Consider the following 21,163-nt stretch of genomic DNA (forward strand, 5'->3'; position numbering starts at 1 on the left):
TAAACTCCTGTAACCTCCCATGTTGGACAAAGATGTTGGGGCACATGCTGGTTTAGGCATTGGAGTATTCAGGCTCTTTGTCTCAAGTTTCCCCCATTGCTTACAAGTTTTGTTAATTAAGGGCAGCATTATTGTGAAATGTTCACACTGGCTCTGTTCGGTGAGCTGAAGTTCGCCATATTGCTAAAGAGCCACAGTCAGTACGCTGAATTACTTCCTATTCTGTGGTGTCACGTACTTACACTGGTGTTACACCAGTGATAGCCCTGAGAGTTGTAGGGGATTCCTGCTGCAGAGAGCAATAAAAAGTCAGTGGGGTACGGAGATCAAACGGGTATTGTTTTCCACTTTATGGACGTCGTTCCAAGGGGTAAGGCTTTTATTACTTGGTGGTGGGGATACTTTACTAAGGAAGGAAGAGGTTTTTCCCCCTGAGCGTTATGCTTTCTCGAAGAAAAGCTAAGACGAGTTCTTTGTCCTATTGTGGCTTCTTTATTTCAGACTAAGGGTCAGGAGCGACATAAAGGGGCTCTGAGAGCCGCAATCCACCTATGGGATGAGCTCAGTGACACAGGGGTGGCAGCAGCAGTACGGGCTTGGCTGACGTTTGTTCATATCCATTGAATTGTGCAGACAACTGTTTGCATGGCTGCACTGCATGCTGAAGTAGGAAACCAGTCGGGATTTAAAAAACATTTTACCTTCTTTCGGTGATTTAAACTAGGATCAGTGTCCTGAAATGGTTCTTGGCGCAAGTCAGAAATTATGTAGGCGGTAGGCTGGGAGGTCTCCTCAACCCAGTATCGCCACTGAAGCCCCAGTATCACCCATTTGCCTAGAGGAGCTGAAGACGACTGCCGCTATGTGGTGGTGTGCTAGGTATGCTGGAGGCAGGGTGAGTTAGGAGAGTCGTATGCTGCTTAATGCTGTGTTGGGAGAGCGCTAGGGAAGAGTAATAACTTGGACAGCTTTAGGACTTGGCTGCCTCAGCACCTTGGGGGGTCGATGACCAGCCTGGGTTTGAAAACACAGGTGGAAAGCAGTGCTGCTACTATGCCTCTTGCCATTTTCCCCCCTCCTCCCCAATGGGAGAATCTTGTGCCAACTCTTGAGAGGGTATTCACAAGAACTCATCCTTAAGTGGGGAGAAGTCTTAAATTATTCCATTCTAGAGAGTCAGCAAGGCTTTAATGCTAGAGCGATAAAACTTGAAATATAAACAGGATAAATAGAAAACTTTTTGAATTTGACAGGAAAGCTTTTCAAACAGGAACTCTGCGCCTGTTAAGTAAATGAATCCAGAAAGTGAAACTAATTTAACAAAAAATGCTGTTTCACTTTTGTAGAAGTTTACCAGTTTGAACAGGACATAGACAAAAAACTTAGATGTTGAATTTGCATTAAATGTTTTTAGATTTGGGATTAATAAACTGTGTTAGGGTTTCAGTTTGCTTTGAAGCATGCTTACATTATCAGTTTGAGTCCTAACATTCCAGCACATTAGAATGTTTTCCTAGTCATAATCAGAAAGAAAACATCTCTAACCTAAGATCAGCTTAAGCTTTTTGAATGTTACAAAATCACGCTTTAAGCTGCTTATTCAGTCTTTGTGGTGTAGCAAATGCTGATGCGTACGTATTTTTTCCAAATACAAATATTTTAGTGTCTATTGAGAAGAAAAGATTTTGACTTAAAAGCTTGACTAGTAGTTGAAAGAGAATGTTTTTTGTTTATAATTCATCCGTTGTAATGTATGAATAAAACGTAAGTGGGCATAAGATCTACTGATTCCAAAAACTTGAAGAGCTGAGGTCAGACTTCTGTGTTGAAAAGATGCAGCTAAGTACCTACTGTAATTTTTAGAAGTGCTGAAATCCTCTTGCTACTTTTTGTTCCATGATGGCATGCACCAATCATGTTGTAAATGGTGCTTGCTGGGGTACTAAGTGTCAAAACTAATGGAAAAAATAGTGGCTTTCTTTTTTTAGTTAACTCACTGAAGAGAAGACAAATACCAGGGCTGGTGCATGGGGAAGCGGGTGGCCATGTTGGTCAGGAGTGGGGTGGGAGAGTAGTGATATAATAGCCCTGATTTAGATTGGCATAGCCTGGTTTAGATGTCCAGCTGATTTTTAACTATGGGTGAATGAGGATGGACAGCAGCTGAGGTGGTCTCGCAGCTCCTAATTGCCAAAAAGTGGAGATTCTGCTCCTTGGACTTCCTCTGTGGGTTGATTCAGCGTACTAACCTACCAAAAAATGAAGAGCTGCTTGCAGGGTAACTAGTTGTGTCAGCTGATGGAAAGACCCAACAAGCACTAGAGCTGGTGTGAGGGGTGGCATGGGACAGCAGAAGCAGTCGCAGGGATCGGCGGAGGAGGATGGAGTCTTCCTTCTTCCAAAAATAACAAGCTTAGATCGACTCGGCTTCTCAGAAAGCATCCTCATCTTGTGGAACCCTGACCTTTTAGTGTTGCTGAAAAATACGATCCTGTTTCTAGCCACTCTTGGCCATGCAGTTGACGCACCTTCATGCCAGCTCCTAGCGTTTGCCTTTCCCCTCAGTGAGGTGATTCAGGTTGCTGACCTATTGGAATGAGAACTTAATTTTTCCTTTTGCAGAGTGAGTTTCTGTGGGGTAAGCGATTTGAATCGGCTCCCTCCGTGGTCAGACAAGTGTTGGAAGAAGCAGGTGCATGCGTGTCAGAGAGGAGCAGGACTACTCCTCTGTCAGCATGTTAGCTGTTAAACTGACTCAGCTTGAGTGCACTTCAACGTTGTTTAGATTTATGAAAATGTAGTTGCTTTTGACCAGAAAATCAGTTCATTACACTGATGGCTTTTATGAATCAACCTTACATTCAAAATACCTGATGAAATTTTCCTTTATCCTGAATGTTATAGTTCTTTCAGTTGAAGAGTTTTAAAATGGTGTGAATATAACTGAATTTTAGTTTCCAAACACAACTTGAAATGTCCTCAAACAGAACATAATGTTTAAGAAACGCGTGATCTATTGTTTCCTTATAAAGAAACAAAGATTAAGAATGTGGAAAAAAGTTATTAAGCTATGCTATTGCTTCAGGATAATATGTGCAAGTGTGTAATAGCCTCCTCTTTAGAAATCAGTAGTCAAATTGGCGTGATCACTAATGTGATTGGAAATTGAGATGTTTTAATAGTCCCTGATGCCAGACCTTTTGAATAATGTCTGGATACAAAACAAGGTCAAAATAGATTAAATTGAGGTTTCCTCACGACTGATCTAAGTCATGATTAAAGTTGGTGATTCAACTCAGTCCATCCTGTTGAGCATTAATTTTTTTCCCCATTTGATGTTAACTTTAATTATCTTATTTTTTGTTTTAGGGCAGTTTTGTAGAATACGTCACAGTATTCACAGTATCTGTTAATCTAACAGATCTGGGAATTCAGTTTTCTGACTTGATAAGGATATCAACTCCAGAACAGTTGGTTGTGTTCACTGATTGTATTCCCTTAGTTTTTCTCACACGTTGTCGAAGATAGAAACCCAAAATTCTGAATGGTATTAGTATTGGAAAAGGCATTTTTTTTCTATTGTAATAGATGGATTTTATAGGCTTTTTTGTATGTGATAGGATACAGATGTTTGTGCTTTTATGACTTGGGACTTAAAATTATTTCTAATACAGCGGAGGAATTTTAGGGAAACAGTGGACTTGTTGAAAAGTTGTTTCATTTTGAGCTTTTTCCTCACGAGAAGCCGCAGTCTGTATTAGCATTTCACTGTTAATTCATGCACATTTTCTTGCAGTCCTTAGCACGTGACGGTATCTGGTTTCATCTGAAATCCTACAGTAGGTTGTGATCACTGCATAGACTCTTCCACTTTTGCTTATTAAGAAATACCAAGATGTTACAACAAGTTGAGACAGATGCTGTACATTATCATGGAAATCAATAACGAATTGTTAGAAAATGTCCTGTTGAAAGTGTGTGCTTCGGATGAGTCAGAATACCCACCTCTGTTTTACTGTTGTGGCCAAGCTTCATAATTTTTGAAAATGCAAGTTCTCTGGGTAAAATTCCCATGAGCATAATATTCTATCCACCTGAGCAAGAGTCCTGTCAGGAAAGGTATCCCCTTCTGCCTGCAACTTCTGCCTGGTAGTCTTCCTCAGTTAGCCTTACAGCATCTGCACTCATCTTGTTCTTCTGATGACTGGGTCCTTTAGGTAAATAAATTTAGATTGAATCATGAGTGGGGATGGCTACCTTGGGGTATTGCTAGTGGTTCCTGATTCCAGTTGTCTGCTCCGCTCCAAGGAGAAAGCAAATCAGTGCCACTGTGTAATAAACGTGTTAAGTTAGTGGGTGAGTTCAGCAGCTGATTCGGCAGCAGCATGGTCAGGAGCCACTGATAGAAGCCACTTTTACCACCCTGAGGTACCCTGTATCTTCTGTCTGAGGCCTGGTTAGTCCCTCTAAGCTGCTCTGACAGTCTTAGAATTTTTAAGGTGCAGTTTCCTCTTGCTGGGGGTTACTCTTCCTATAGCAGGTGTGGCAGAAAAGAGAGCATGAGAGCATCCTTCTTTGGAAGCCTGTACGTTAGTACAAATTCACTTTGGGTGCACATTCACTTTGTTGCACCTGCAATGGCATGATAACCTCGACAGAAGTGTGGAGCAGATAGTTGGCTGGAGATAGGTAGATCTCACCCCAGGGAGATTCATCAATTGATGTCTTTGTTCTGTGTTTCCCCCTAAATTGCTGCTTTTGAAGTAGCAGCTGCTACTGCTGTTAGACATGTGAAAATTTCTATCTATTTAAGACTTTTCCTCAGTATTTGTAGTATTCAGGATGTCTGTAGGTTCAGTTCTATGATACTGTGATACTTCACTGGTAAAACTGACTTAACAAGACCACTTAAGAAATGCTGCAATTTGTTTGCCCTCAGGTGTGCCACTGCAGGTTTAAGGAGCCATTTTGCAAACCAAATGGCTGAAAGACCCAGGTTAATATCTCCTACAAAGTCCTTTGTATCACCTGCGTCCCCTTTCCAGACTTCTTCTGGTGAAGAAATTTATGTAGTCTAACACAGGACTGAGTCAGCTGCAGTAAAATACAGCCTCCTAAGTCTGGCCGGTTAGGCACTGTTGAAGCTGATCCGTCAGTTTCTCCAGAAAATCTAAGGCTGATTTTTTTCTGTTCTTTTCTTTGATGAAGTAGTAATAAACAGAACCAAACCTTATCCAATTTCTTTCTCAGAAGAAGGGGGAAAAAGTGAGCAAATAAGTAGTCTTTCAAGATTGCCTGGAAAATCTTAAACCTCAGGATCATAAGATAATCTGAGGTGGAAGGGACCTCAGGAGATCTCTAGTCCAACTTCCTTGCTCACAGCAGGGTCAGTGATGAGATCAGACCAGGCTGCTCGGGGTTTTTGTAGTCTTGAAAACCTCCAGGGACAGGGACTGCACAACCTATATGAGCAACCTGTAACAGTGTTTGACTATCTTCATGGGGAAAAAAGGTTTTTTTTTCGTAAGTGCTGATTCGAAACTTGACTCAGTATAATCAAGATGAGGAAGGAAATGGCAAAGTCAGGGGACCTTTGCTAAGGTGGCAGTTTCAAGCCTTTGATGTACATGTTTGAGGTCTGCAAGCTGAAACATTGCACTTGATATTTCTGTTCTGGAAAGACCAGAATTTTCTCATTTAGTAACCAGATTTTTTTTTGGGGGGGGGGGGGGGAGGCCACGACTCATCTCCATGTACTTTAAGACTTTCATTTAATGTGCGGAAGGAATTGGGTGCCGTTACAGTTTTGATTATAGAAGCGTTCACATGTAAAACCATGAAATGAGAGGGCACCCATTTTTTTTTCTTGTTTCAATATGTTACTGCATTCTTTCCAAGGTATAAAAATGAGGCATGTTATTTTGACATACGATGAAGGGAGAGAGGGGTAGGATGGGAGATTGTAAGCCCTTCAATTTAAATACCTGTTTAAGAAAAGGGAGATGTATCATCTGGAGTAAAGGATGTTCTTCACCATTTTAACTAATTGTTTTCTCTAGGCCATCATTCAGCTTAGCTCACTGGAGAGCTGATTAAATGGCTGCCACATTCTACTCTTAAGACTTCGACAGTGTAGTCATGGGTCTTACAGATTGATTTCTAAGCTGATGAGCTCCTCTTCTAAAATAATTTGAGCTGTAGGGTGTAACAAGCTAGTGTTTAAACCACATTTATTCAAAACTTCAGTTTTCTGTGCAGTCTTTGAATATTATTCATGTAACTATATCAGCATTTTGGGAGTATGAACAGGATGTACATTACTACTTGCAAATCAGTAATTTACTTAGACTTTTAATTAGTCTGCTTAGTGAAATGTAGCTTTAGTGATGCTGAAGCCAGATATGGGTCTACTTGTGAAGTAATTACAGATGCTCTCCACCAGCTGCTCATTCTTCATTCTTTGTATTGTTACAATGGTTCATGTCTCATACAGGTAATACCGTTAATTTTTGAGGCTTAGTTTACCAATTAATACAGGAGTTTTCTGTACCCCAAATGTTAAAACAAGCCACTGCAACTTTGAAGTTAATTTTGGTATTTTCCTGTAGCAGAGTTCAAAAGGCCCGAGCACCTACTTGGTGAATTTGTTAGGCTTATCAATATAGGCAGAACTAAATTTTAGTTTTTAAGTGTTTTAGGTATAAGAGCTAACTGAGTACATTTGAACAGAATATATATATGCTGTTGTTTTGTAGAGACTGCATGCAAATACTGCAATTTCAAGATGTTTCATTATTAATCAATTACATTAAGTAGCAGGAAAGATGTTAATGTTTAAACTGTAGTTTTGTAGGTAGGAGTGAAACCATGTAGTGTCCTGCCAGCTTTGTTCAAGTGCTTCTTTGGAGGCTGTAGGAGAAATGTAGGGAGAGAAAACTCAGTGCTTTACTTACACAGCTTTTGCTTCTGTAGTATCATATTCCAGGCTAAGCAGCTGTAAAGCTTTGGAATAAGGGATGAAAATCTGCCAGCATGCAAAAAAGAGCGTTGCTTTGAAGCATACCTATGCTTCAGCTACTGAAGTAGCAGGTTCAAAAATAAGTTGCACAAAACCGATAATGCAAACAGCCTTCTGGAGACATTAAGTAAATCTGTCACAACGTCGATTCAGTTTTACTGTTTAACTTTCATCATAAATTATAGTAATACAGACATCCCAAAGTCCAGGCAATTTCTGTTGTCAGAAGAGCAGTGTACTGTAGATTTGGTAGATATTTTTCTGTATCTGATACATGTCTGTTAGGTTCATCACTTTGCAGTCCACCAGTGTCTGAAAGAGACCTGACCTAGTTCACTTCTGTTTATATCTGTATCCATACACTGGAAAATGCGTTTGATGTGATCTTTTGGATCAGTTGTTGCTGTAAGTGCCACTAACCTTCTGGAAACACCTAGCCCACATGTCTTTCCTGAGACTCCTAAAAATACACATGGAACAAAAATGGTGAGAGATTCTTTTAGTGCCACCCAAGCTTGATGTTTCATTGCTCAGTCTTTTTTCCTTTTCACTTCACCGTGAAGTACATATACTTCATGTGTCAGATTTAGTCTTTACTTGAACCTGCTTATTTGGAGCATGACAAATATGCTCAATGATGTATCCATACAGCCGGACTCCTTTGGTCATTTTCCTTCTTCCTAGTTGCGCTTGAGTTAGGAGTTCCTGAATGTATTTGGTTCATTTGAACCCACAGCAAACCTTTTGGGCAGGCCATTACACGCTTGTTTTCTCCTAAATTTCACTGTTTGTTATCTTATTTGATGGCTTCATGCATAGAACAATTTGAGTGTGTCAACCTGTATATTGTATGTATTCTTGGATGCTGTTATCGTTTTATAAGTAGCAGCTCTTTGTTCCCATGAATGGCCTTGAGGCAAAAAAAGTGCTTTGCACTTCTCTGTGATTTGCTACAGCAGAAAACTGAAAGCCACTGAAGTATAAGGGTTATCTTTTTCACTGGAATTGCTGTTATATTGGCATACTGTAGCTTAGGACTTCAGATCTAATGATACCAATGTAGCCATGTGATCTTTAACTACTGCCAGGAAATCTTTCTGAGCAAATGCCCTAAAAGCCATCTGTTCTGTCGTGGCCAGAATCATGATTCCTTGGAGGCAAGGAAATAAGACCGAATAATCAAGAATTGTAGTATTTGTCTTGCAACAACTTCTTAATCATAGCATGCAGTTTCACCTTATGTTTGATGCTAACAGAAGGTCACTGAAAGAGTTACTCTTGATCTCCTGCCACCCACCTTTCTTCTCCTTACTCTTGATCTCCTGCCACCCACCTTTCTTCTCCATGTGTCTAGCTTCAAACTCTTGCTCTAGATTCTTTGCAGCACGTCTAGCAATTGTGAAGGCTCGAGATGAGGCAGTTTGGCTTACTGATAGGATGGAGAACTAGGGTTAGTTTTCTGGGAAATTGGTTTGCTGAACCAGCTCATGCTGCTTCTTCCCAATTGGACCTGACAGAAGCGTCAGAAGCATGTGAAGTGGTCAGAAGAGGTCAGACTACTACTTTTGGCCGCAGCTGGACATTAATTTAGAATAGATGTAACATGAAACTGCATCTAGCCAGAAATAGATGGCAGAAAATGATTGATGACAAAATGATTGACATGAAATGTGGAGATGATGATCTACAAACTAGGACAGATTAAGTAGATCAGGTAGGCAAAAGTTAGAAGAAAGGAACAGAGAACTTACTACTGTTCTCCTAAAAGTTGCCTATGAAGTCTGTAACTAAGAGCTAGAATCTTTTCAGGGCTGTATCCATTCTGAGAAGTAGTCTGAAGTGAATTTATCGTTTCTGGAGGTAGTTACGCTTTTGAAAATTTTCTGGTTTGGGGTTTGTTTCTTTTTCCTTCCATAGACTAGGATTGTACTGGATATATATTTTGGAGTTGGCAAAAAGTCATGGAATTTAATGCTCTAAAGGCATTGCAATATTTTAGCAGTGCTTTTGAGGCTCCGAAGGAGGTGATTGCACAAGCAGTATTCCAACTGATGGGAAAGGCTGCTTGCTTTCTTGAGCAACGGTGTCTTCTCCACGCTATTTGAGAATACTGAAAGCTGAACTTCATCTCTTAAAGCTCGCTTGCGAGATCTCTTCATGCCTCAGTACTGCTTTGTGTCCCCTCTCAATGGTCAAGGGTTTCATTGTGGTAGGTTCCATTTTTAATAGGTATTGAAACGTTTAGTTACAGAATTATTGAGGTTGGAAGGGACCTCTGGAGATTGTCTAGTCCAGCCTCTCTGCTCAAAGCAGGGTTGATTGCAGCAGGTTTTTAATATCTCCAAGGATGAAGACTCCGCCACCTCTCTGAACAGCATGTCCTTGCTTTTCACCACTCTGTTAAAAAAAAAAAAAAAAAAAAAAAAAAAGTTTTTCCATATCTTCAGATGGTATTTCCTGCATTGCAGTTTGTGCCCGTTGCCTGTTGTCCTGTCACTGAGCACTACAGAGAGTCTTGCTCCATCTTCTTTATGTCCCCTTCATCAGGTATTTATACACATGGATAAGATCCACCTCAGAGCCTTCTCTTTTTGAGGCTAAGCAATCCCAGCACTCTCATCCTCTCTCCGCATGACAGATGCTTCAGTCCCTTAATCATTTTTGGAGCTCTTCACCAGACTTGCTCCACTTTGTCTGCAACTTTCTTGTCTTGGGGAGCCCAGAACTGGACACAGCACAGCTTTGCAGGAAACCTGAGGGGCCTCATGGACAAGTTGAACATGGACCAGCACTGGGCCCTTGTGACAAAGGCCAACAGCATCTTGGCTACGTTAGGTAGAGCACTGCCAACAGATTGAGGGAGGTGACCTGCTGGCAACACTCCTCTTAATTTAGCCCAGGATTCAGTTTACCGCCTTTGTCACAAGGGCACATTGCTGGTTCACGTTCAAACTGTTATCCACGAGGACCCTCAGGTCCTTTCCTGCAAAGCTGCGTTGCAGCCAGTTGGCCCCCAGCCTGTACTGGTGCATGGTCTTATTCCTCCCCAGGGTCAAGACTTTGCACTTCCCTTTGCTGAAATTCGTGAGGTTCCTCTCTGCCTGTTTCTCCAGCCTGACTGGCACCACACCCATCTGGTGTATCAGCTGCTCCTCCTGGTTTTGTACTGCCTGTGAACTTGCTGAGGGTGCAAGGTGCCCAGGTCATTAATGAAAGGTGTTAGAGTACTTGCCCCAGTGTCAGTCGCAGGGGTACACCACTAATGGCTGACCTCCAGCTGGACTTTGTGCAGCTGATCACCTTTTGAGCCCAGCAGTTACCCCAGTTTTCAATCCACATCACTGCCCGCTTACTTAGTCTCTACTTCATCAGTTTGTTAAAGGATGTTATGGGAGCCTGTGTTGAAAGCCTTGCTACAGTCAAGAGGAGCGTTATCTGCAGCTCTCCCCTTGTCCACCAAGCCAGTCATCTCAGAGAAGGCTGTTAGGTAAATCCATGCTGACTACTCCCAATCGCCTTCTTGTCCTTCATGTGTTTGGAAATGGTATCCAGGGTTAGTTGCTCCTTTACCTTCCCTGGGACTCAGGTGAGGCAGTCTGGCCTGTAGCTCCCCGGATGCTCCTTCTTGCCTTTCTTGAACATAGGAGCGACATTTGCTTTCTTCCAGTCCTCTGGAACCCCTCCCAGTCGCCATGACCTTTAAAAGATAATTGAGAGAGGCCTTGCAATGACATGGGCCAGCTCCCTCAACACTTGGTATTGCAAGCTCAGGATGAGTTATTAAGGTTGATCCCTCTCAGTTACTGGAAAGTAACACTAGACAATTTGTATATAATCAGTGTTTTAGAGAAAAAAAATGGTGAAAGTTGTTTTTCCTTTTCCATTCTGAGAAGTGGTGACGGGCGCAGCGGGAACTTCAAGGTGGGTTGAAACAGTGGGCTCCAACATTTATATAAATGTGCACACACACATATATAAAAACATATAAGGTGTATATAAAACCAAAGGATGCTGCATGGCTGTAGAGCTTGGGTATCACGCGTACCCTATAGTACTCGTTGAGGATCCCAGCATAGGAAACCTGTTTTTTTTTCCTGAATTGAGGTTCACCTTTGTGCAAGGCTTCTACAGGTCTTTCTGCCTGTGGGCAGGTCCTTAGCGGTGGCTGAACGGGAAGCTGTGCTCTTTGGTTGCTTTCCCTCCCCTCTTGAGGGCTAAACCATTATACCACGCTAGATTCTGTTTGCTGAAACCCATGCTATCCTTAATTCACAGTAAGCTGAATGCTACCTTTCCCTCAGGGTCTGTGTCCCATCTGCTGATGCTGTAAAGAAAGCAGAATCTCCGCTATTTTTGCTTCTCCACAATTGCTCTTGTCCTCTAAGTTACATTTTTCAGGACATGAGTATAATCATACTATGAGCCTCTTCTTGCTGACCATCCTGATTTCTGCAGTTTTGGAGGCGCAGCTGCCTGATTCTCCCATTACACCTGGCTTATAACCTCTCTTTTCTTCCTTCCCTTCCTTCTGACCTATGGCTTTTCCCCAGAACTTTCTTTCCCAGGTTGGGCCTGGATGTCCTTCCCGTAGTTGGGCCAGCCAGAATGCGCTGGTTGGTTATCATTGCAAAGCCGAGACTAACACTATTGATCTATAAATGATATGGAAGCAGAAACTGTTTTCCAACTGAGAGTCTCTTTGAAATGCCTTCTTCACATCAAAAAATAAGAGGAGGAAAGGAGAGCAGTTATTTAGCCTTAACAAATAGTGTTAGGACTAGATTAGAGAGAACCTGGCCATGAATACGTGCAGTGAATCTTGGAAGGAGGTATTTTGTCACCAGGAGGGTTAGCTTACGTGAGAGCCTTCTAATAATTACGCGTTCTAATAGCCAGGCAGAAAAACTGGTTTTAAGATGGCATTTGCAAAGCTTGTTTTTTATTAAATAACACGGTTTATCTCTCAAAATAGAATATTTTAAGGGCTTTGAGTCACTAAATCCAGCTCTCTGCTCTGTGAGGGCAGAATCATTTCTGGAATAATCTTTCATTGTAAATCACGGGGATATTTCTTCTTATCTTTACCTGCTTTCTTCTTTCCGTCTTAGGGCACCTTGGTATTCAAGTCCCTTGATTTTTGTGAGAGCAGCCTATATTGTAATGATGAGTCGTTATTTGAACCTCGCGGTACCTGAATGCAAAGTATAGCAATATTGCTGTACTATGTCAGTGCTTCTTTAGAAGGGGCACCGGGATTCCAGAGACCTGGGTGAGGGTAGGGATGTCCACAGCTTGCTTCCGACTCCAGCACAACCCGCTGGCTGTCCAGCAGCGTCTCTGTCGTACTCTGGGAAGTGCTTGTCTGCGTTGTTTCCCTTTCCTAGGTTGTTGCAGTTAATACAAACAGTTTAGCATCAGTTATGTTTCTGCTGTGACCTCTCTTTTGATGATACAGGTTCCTTTTGCTGGTTTGGCTATAAGCTGCGTTTGAAATGGTCATTTCATTTGTAATCATTACGTGAGAATTATTAATGGAGACCGGCCTGTAATTTAAAACTTTCTAAGATACTTCTTAATGATGTTTCCCTCCCTCTTATTTTTTCTTGCACTGAACATGTAATATTGTCTACTTCATTCCTAGCATTGTCTGACAGAAATAAGCAATTTGGATGTTAGCTTTCCCACCTGTGATTTTTGCGAAGAATATACTAAGACTTTGTTATTTTACACTAATAATTGTGTATTGCGTGTTATGTATTATCCAGTGTTGTAAGTTTATCAGACAATTCAACGTACCAAATTGAGTGGGACATCGCAGGCTGATTTTGATACTCAGCTTTAGTTCCGTATATGTTAGTAATATTGTACACTGGAATTTGTTTGGATACTCTTTGAAAAGAAAGGGTTTTAAGCTGTAGTCATTAGTGAAGCTTCCTATGGCATTGCAGAATTTACTTTTGAAAGAATGTTTTTAGTGCTTACCCACTATATGAGTTTCAGTCTCCCAAATGATGCTGATATGGTTAGTCTTGGCTGTTGTGTGCAGCGCTGCCTGTTAGAGTGAACTCCTTAAAAAGATATTTATTGCAAGTCAGCAGTGATATTGCACTTAAACTAAAAATAATTGGATATTAGTAGGTATGAGAAAAATAGACTGCAGCGCCGCTATCTGAGAACAGTTTATATATTCTGTATTTATTTTTTAGGATGTGTGATGTTAGGAGAGCAAAACTTCTTGTCTGTCCTATCTCTATCTGCCCTTCAGGCAAACATTGAAGATGTGTTTTTACCCCTCCTATGTACCAATTTTTGCTTGACACAGGCAAATATATTTTGAGTTTTCGTTTATACACTTCAGACTCTTAAAATGTTGGTATGTAAATGAATTTTGATTAGTGATTCCTAAGAAGAGGTATTTCTTCTCTCAGAAAAATTGCTAATATAAAAATTTTATAATTACACAGATTTTTTTTTGATTATTATTTTAGTTTTTGCTTCACTATATAGGTGTCTTGGGTGGAATGTGCTTGTCCAAGTGACTGCTTTGCCTTATGAGATGAAATCAAGGAGAAGGAAAGTGCTTTAGAAAATCTTAGAATAGTAATACAAGTTCTTACTAGAGTTTAAATTTATCATTTTTAATATAGTATCTTGTTTTAATTGCAAATATAATTCCAGAAGTACAGATACTGAATTGCATTCAGTAGGAGTACAATCTAGATACAGTATTATGCATAGACATAAATGTCCATTGTGAATGTGCAAATTGAGGTTTTCCAAATAATTTCTTGGCCAAATGCAGGCAGGTTTTCATGAAGACAGCATTGTATATTATGTAGTACAATATATCCTTGGTACAGAACAGTATCTCAGTTTCCAAAATGTGGCAGAGAGGGGGATACTGCAGCTCTCTGAAGTAAAAGGTCAGTCCTTCTAACGCTGGAAAAAAACCCTCCATTAGATATATTCCATAAAATAGTTGAACCATGTGCTTGAATTTTCAAAACAAATGAGGTTTGCATGTTTGACGTATGAATATCAGTCCAGGAGGTTAAAGACTGACAAAATCGTAAGGAAGGGAAAGCAGAATTTTATAATGGAAGTTGTTCATCCTGATTATAACTGTAAGCTTACCAAGCCAAAGGGATAGCTCTGTTACCTAAAGGTTGTTGTGGAAGTGTGGATTTTTTTCTGTGCTGAAAAGAAATATTTGTTTTGTAGTCCGTGATTTGTGTTTATTATAATGATACCTGGGAATAAAGTCTGGCTTGCAAAATAGTTTCTGCCTTTTCTCACAGTTGGGTTAGAGATTGAGATTAAATTGCTTTTCCCCTTTGTTCTATGAGGAATCCTTGCTGTGACTTGTGATCATCTTCTACATTGGTGCATCTTAATTGAAATACAAACAGAGAATTTAGGTATCGAATAGCACATAGTTTCAGATACGAAGAATAGTTTATCTTAAACTGTACTTCTACTGTCAATGTAATCTGGCATATATCTGGGCTGTAGAAAAGGGAATTTAGTACACAGAATTAGCTCAGAGCTGGATCTGTTAAAAACTAACCTATGAGTACTGTTAATTTTTGGTTTTGTATTGGCGCAAAGGAAGGAGTGGAAGTGAGCAGACAGAGATGGAGAGAAGGCAGGGTTGCCCAGTCTGGCAATAGCACCAGTTAATGCCATCCTCAGCTGATGGTGGAATTGTAATGTTATTTTAGGAATGAATGATTTGCTTTATTTTATACTTTCATGAACTCAATTACTGCATCTCACAATGGGCAGTTCTTCCAATTATTCTTCCTGAAATAGAGCGAGGGTATAGATATATAAAGGAGAAAATGAATGCTATTTATCTTACGTTACTTCAGAGTTGCTGTGGTGCTGTATTAGTAAATATATTATTTGCAGTAGCTTGTTCATTTATAACCTTTTTGTATCAGATGAATTATTGAATTCGGTTTGTACAGATTCAACATAGAAAAAAATAATTTCCTGTGTTTTCTTTTTTTAGCCTTCTGTTGAGTCTTCAAGCCCAGGTAAATATTTTTAATATTTCCTAAACTTGTGAGGGAAAAGGGCACCCTTGAGAAATTCTTTTGGCTGGTTTCTTCCAGATAGTAATCCAAGGATAAAATTCAATGAGTAAATTAGTGGTAATGTTGGTTTAAGCAGTCACTGCTTCTTTCTGGTCTGTGCCAGCAGAAGTTTTTGTATGGTCAGGTACACCGGGGCACTGATTCTGCTCTTTGCAGAGCTGCACAAACACATGTGCAGGAACGCTGGCACGTCTTGGGGAGCGCAGCGTGAGCGAGTGTCGGGGCATGGAAGAGAGTGCTGCAGCCAGCGATAGCGTCACCAGCCCTCTCGGCGTGGCTACCCCTTGGTATTAGAATTTAAATACAGAGTGGGAAAAACTAAGGCAGTTAAGGCACTGTATGCTCTCAGTTATTAGTTATACCATTGCCTTTATACACAACAGCATCAAGAACAAAAGCAGCAAGGAAAACAGTATTTTTTTCCTCATTGAATTACTTAAAATGAGAGTTTTTGTGATTTATTTTAAAAGCTGCTTATTTTCTGATGTACCAGTATCTCAGCATTACTGGGTATCTAGTAATTAGCCTAAGTGAAAACTATATATATATTTTTAAAATACTTTACTACCACTATACATAGTGTTATTTATTTCCTAAGTTTTTGGCATCCTAGTAGATGAACAACTTTCCAATAGTTACTTTAGCTGGACTGCCATTGTCTCTTGGACTCCTGTTTTTTTCAAAGAAACAATCTTTAACACTTTACACTTTAACACTTAAAACTACAAAATACAGTTAACCCTTCCTCCTTCTTGCACCCTCAGCATGAATACAGTCTTCAAGCTTTGGAAAATGAAATTTAAATTGTCCAAGGAGACACATGGACAAATATTTTCAGAGCTAGAATTAGAAATCAGGTATTGATAAGTTATATCAAAGTGCTGCATCTGCCAAACCGTTCATCCATTCATTTATTTTTTTGTTGTCACAAAATACAACCAGACTTTTCTACAAAGAACTGTGAAAAATGCATGGGGAAAAATAACTAAGGATTCTACATCATATATAAAATCTGCATAACTATGAAGCTTACTTGAAGTTTAAATTTTGGAAAAGTTAAAGGCTGTGTCTTTGTAGTTGTAAACAAGAACACTTGGAAAGTATCAAAGAAACAACTGCCCAAGCCTATATTTTTATGAGTATTTCTGCTCTCAGTAGAACTCTGATTCAGACCGACTTCCGATTATGTAGGAATTAAGTCTTCAACAACTGAACGTTTTACAAGCATTTAACTAGGGGCCCGATGTCCAGTTTTATAGTACTTTGAGAACTGACTGGTTAACTCCTGGTTCTTTTTTCCATTATCTCTTATCACCCAAATGACAGCTTTCACTGTCCTCTGAGTAATATGGTTAGCTTTCCCTAAGATAAGTGAATTAGGGATTTTGAAGATACTTTTAATTTCTCAATATAATTTGAGTATTAAAATGTCACCAAAATAAAAAACTAAACTCTTTGAGGCCATGATCTAACTAAAAAAAATCTTTAAAATGTTTTCTATCAGGAGGTTCAGCAACATCTGATGACCATGAATTTGATCCATCAGCTGATATGCTGGTGCATGACTTTGATGATGAACGGACATTAGAAGAGGAGGAAATGATGGAAGGAGAAACAAACTTCAGTTCTGAAATAGAGGATCTTAACAGGGTAGGTAGCATTAAGTAGTCGTAAAACATAACCACAGCCCACAGTCTTGCACAAAACATGTGCAGGTTTTTTCCCCTCTGTTTGGGACAAAGCAAAAAAATGCCCCTAAAACACTAATAGGTAAATAATATAGATGGGGAGAGGGGCCGAGCTAAATCTGCAGTTCTCAAAAGCTGGGACAAGAAAACTGGTACATAAATATTTAATAATGTATAATTCTGTGCTTGTGTAGTTTATATTTACTGGTACAGGACTTGCATTTTAGAGCTAATGTAAGTTAAAGTATGCTCTGACTAAACTTGTATGTTCCAGTGTTACTATTTTTAATAAACACTTGCACTTGATTTGTGCATATAGATTTCAATTTAATAAGAATCCCATAATTTTACATTTCTTGTGCATTTTTTATACAAACATTCATATAATACTTCAGTGAAGCAGATAGGAGTATCTTCATTTTTAAGGCAGAGGAAACAGAGACACAGATTAAGTGGTTTGCTCAAAGCCACGTAGTAAGTTGACAGCAGAGCTGGGATCAGAACTCCCAAGTATTGATAATAGTGATAATACATCTTAAAATATGTATATTCTGAAATAACCGCATGTAAGATTTATCTGGTGTTTTGAACTTCTGCTGTCACTTATATCTGCTTTAAATTACTCCTCTGTCAGGAATAATATTCTTAAACTGCAAAATATGTTCATTATAAATTCCAAAGTAGTTTAGATACTGTCTGTGACTTCATTGACTGAAAAAGCTTCCAGAATAGATCATTAATAATCTTCAAATGCATATTTGATGTACAAATCCTGTTTAGTGTAAGCGATTATACCCATATGGCTTTAAATTAATTTAGTACATTTAATCTACATTTCAGATGTAAATGATAATTTTTTTCTGTTAATTTCAGGTTTGATATTAAACCGTAAATGTAAAGATAAATAAATTGTGAATCTAAACATGCTTCATCTCGATTAAATGGGAAATGGAATTCCACATGTATGTCATACGGTTCTTAAGTTGAAAGTACATGTTTTTTTCCTCATATTTTGTAAAGAGTCAACATCTGATTACGTAATTTTCTCACCACATTGCAATGCTTTGTTTATAATCGTATTTCAACATCAATTTATTCGCTCACATCCTAGTTGTAGAGGCTGCAAGTTTATAATTTTTCCACATTTCAGATATTTTTGTAGTAAGGACAGTGAGCAATGTTATAAGTTGGATTCAAATTGCTCCATGAGCTCTTCTTCTCTGGAGGTTGTTTTTACAAATTGGCACAGAATTTTACCATCAAGTTATATGCAGGATATTGCAGGTAGACCTTTTACTGAGCCTCCTATGCTTCCATGCCAACAGGATCTTGCTAGAGTCATGTAGTTACTTCTAGTTCTGGGATAGCAGGCCATACATCAAGGCTTACTTTCTCTCTCTCTCTCTCTCTCTCTCTCTCTCTCTCTCTCTCTCTCTTTTTTTTGAAATCATTCCCTTTCTTCGACATGGATGATAGACAACCTAAAACTCAAACTGTTGTCAAGACAAGCGCTATCCTGTCCTTGCTTTCCCCAGTCATTTACACATATTCCTTCAGATTTCCCCCTAGGCTGTGAACGTGTTGGATTTACTAGTTCAGCTCCTTCAGAGACAAAGTGGCAGTCAGGCTTTGCAAAGGAATTTTTGAACCTTAATGATTTAACTTCTGAGTGTCATAGAAATAACACCTTCCTCTGAGGGTAAGGATTTTTTGTACTCATTGGTTGAAAATCTGGTGAATCTGTAATACATTAGTGCTTGAGGTTGAGCAGTGCCCTGCATTTGTGTATGATGTATGTGTATACATTTCTGTATAAATGGCAGTAGCTTGTCTGTCTCTCGAGACCTGAAGTCACCCTCTATGCTGCTAGAGTATGTGAAAAAATACAGTTCCCTGAGAGTGGAAGAGTAGTTGAAAGGAATCAGAATTATTGGACTTGGTGGTTCTTAGTGATATTTCTTGAAAGGTAAGAACTTTTAGGGGGCAGAAAAGCTAGCTGGGATGTGATGCAACAGACTGTGCTTGGTCATATCCAGGCGTGTGTATTCAGTAGTGCTGTTTTCCTGTGTATGAGCATCCATGCTGGATCTGACCAAAGTCCTGGCTAACCCAGTATTCTTTCTCCAACAGCCCAGGAGATAAAGTGATCAGGAAGGTGATTTTTTTCCCACGATGGGGCACTTCTCTTGTATCCTGGGCATACTCCGATGCTGCAGTTTTCCCAGATGCAGGAAACTGGCTGCATAATTTCTGATAGTGAGAAACTGTATTCATTCTCTCTCTTGGAAATAGTAAGTGGCCAGGCCCCACCAAGTTGCAGAAAGTCTTAGTTTCCTCCTACCCTTAGCCAAGCTGGCTATAAAAGCCATCAGCTGGAGGGAGTGTGATATGGGGAATTTGATGACTGTGGGGCCTAGCTCTTTGCCTTTGTGCTGCCCCGTCTGTGGGCAGAGCACTACTGGGTGGTTTGCACTGGCTTTTTGGATGCCTTTAGGAAGTGGTGAACATTGTTGGGGTGCTGTGCACAGTGCCTCCCTGCATGGCTTAAATATTTTTAAGCCTTTTACTCCTCTCCTTTTCCATTTGTTGTTCCCCATAATCACTTGGTTTCTCCTTTTGGGTCCTTCTTTTCATGGAGGGCTCTTGGGTTTTCTTAGGGACATGCATCAACATCCTGTTCTCTTTAAAAGGGAGAACCAGTAGGAGCAAAAGCCAACGGTAGGTGTTTGAGGAAGAGTATAAAAGAAGGGAAATATGAAGTATTTCCCCCAAATACTTTTCCAGCCTCCAGCAGGTTGCAGTTGAGGTGCACTGAAACAGATGTTGTCTCTTTGTCTGTAATACTTCTCAGTTTTCTTCCTTCCACCACCACAAACTTGTCCAATTGATTTTTAACCTATGTAAACTTAGTGTCTGCAAGGCATATGGCAATGTTGCGCAATTTAAGTTTAGTTTGAGAAATATCTTGTTTTTTAAACCTATTTTTGTTCATTTCAATGTTTGCCCCTGAGCTCTTGAATTAGGTGAGTGTACAATTATTTATATTTACCTTCTCTGCTTATGATATAGTTCTCTGTTACGTCACTCCCCACTTACCTCTTCTCCAGATGGAAGAACCTTTCCTAGTTTTACAGTATCCTAAAACAATGCAGAAATCATCATTTGATACCCAAAGCATTTTGTCTTGGAGAGTTGCTGGCACTTGGAGCTTTTTGAATTATAATGGGGCATGTCAATTAAGAGGCTCTGCCTCAGAAAAATGTTCTCAATACAGTACCATTTTTCTAAGTAACGTATAGCAACATGCCTATTACGTTATTCTCACATACTTACAAATTGTAGTAGTATTTTTCTAATTCTCAGTCTGTATCTTCACATGGAAGAGTGGTGAGGAGTGCTGAATGAAAGTGTATTACTTTTCAAAATGTACTAGAGAACATTTGTTTTGGTATCGTGAATATGATTTTTGACAGCTGTACTGTCAAGTTTTAATTAAGATCACAGTCCTGTCTGTTGTCAGTGAAAATATAAATTCCCTGCCTCTAAGCGCTCGTTCCAAAAAACAATATGGTAGGACCAAGAAGTCAAGAGGGAAGGTGAGGAGATTTAGGCCCACATGGTCTGCATCTGCTGGGTATGTAGCTTACCAAAGACTTGCCCAGCGAGTGATTGAGCGGCTTAGTTCTTTGAAAGAAAATAACATGAATAGACAACGAATCCCGATAACTCCTGTGGTATATTTATTTTCATGCACCACAACTAAGAATGTTTGCCTTTTGTAGTTGATATTATTAGTATGTTTCAAGAAAAATAGAAATATGTTGATCAGCGATGGCTAATTCGTATAAGAGTTTATTGGAGGCAGTGTAGGGTCAGCAGACAGCTACAAAATCTGATCATCACTCAGGACTTAAATTACCTACTGACAAGAAGTATTGAGAATAGGCATACATCTCTGAATAATAAACAGAGGATTTGATCTTATGAGAGAGGTAATTTTAAAAAGCTCTCCGAAAGTTTCTGCTCTGAAAAATCTCTTTAGGGAAGCCATATACTGCCCCTGCAGGCTGAATACTGAGCTATTAAAAGTGATTAAGTAATTTGCAGACCTGGCAATTAATAGTTGCATTAATAAAGTGAATGCAATTGATAACAGTTCTGGAGCCAGTAAACTTGAGAACTCGCTGTACCATTTGAAATAGCCTTTCAGAGTGGACCAGCATTCTAAATATAAAGATTTTTAAATGTGCACGTATTTTAGTGGGTTTGCTTCCAACTGTGTGTGCTTTTGTAAACAGCTAGCTTAAAAGCTTCTTGTTTTTTTTTTTTTTTTATGTGAGGAAATGTGTATGTATCTG

The 21,163-nt window shown here is 39.6% G+C and overlaps 1 protein-coding gene across 6 annotated transcripts in view; it reads left to right on the top strand.

Moving 5' to 3' along the window:
- The window catches only part of MIER1 (MIER1 transcriptional regulator), a 42,968-nt gene that overhangs the window by 2,573 nt on the left and 19,232 nt on the right, over positions 1 to 21,163 (top strand). For 4 of the 6 annotated variants that reach the window (XM_064516336.1, XM_064516337.1, XM_064516335.1 and 1 more), the window contains exons 2-3: positions 15,033 to 15,057; positions 16,622 to 16,767. The exons of the other annotated variants lie outside the window; for them this stretch is intronic. In XM_064516336.1, the coding sequence (XP_064372406.1) occupies positions 16,669 to 16,767 (99 nt within the window). In that variant the 5' untranslated portion in view covers positions 15,033 to 15,057; positions 16,622 to 16,668. The remainder of the gene's footprint in view (positions 1 to 15,032; positions 15,058 to 16,621; positions 16,768 to 21,163) is intronic. 6 annotated transcript variants of the gene reach the window in all.

This window comes from Dromaius novaehollandiae, chromosome 8 (assembly GCF_036370855.1).
Source record: "Dromaius novaehollandiae isolate bDroNov1 chromosome 8, bDroNov1.hap1, whole genome shotgun sequence".
In the NCBI taxonomy this organism is placed as follows: Eukaryota; Metazoa; Chordata; class Aves; order Casuariiformes; family Dromaiidae; genus Dromaius; species Dromaius novaehollandiae.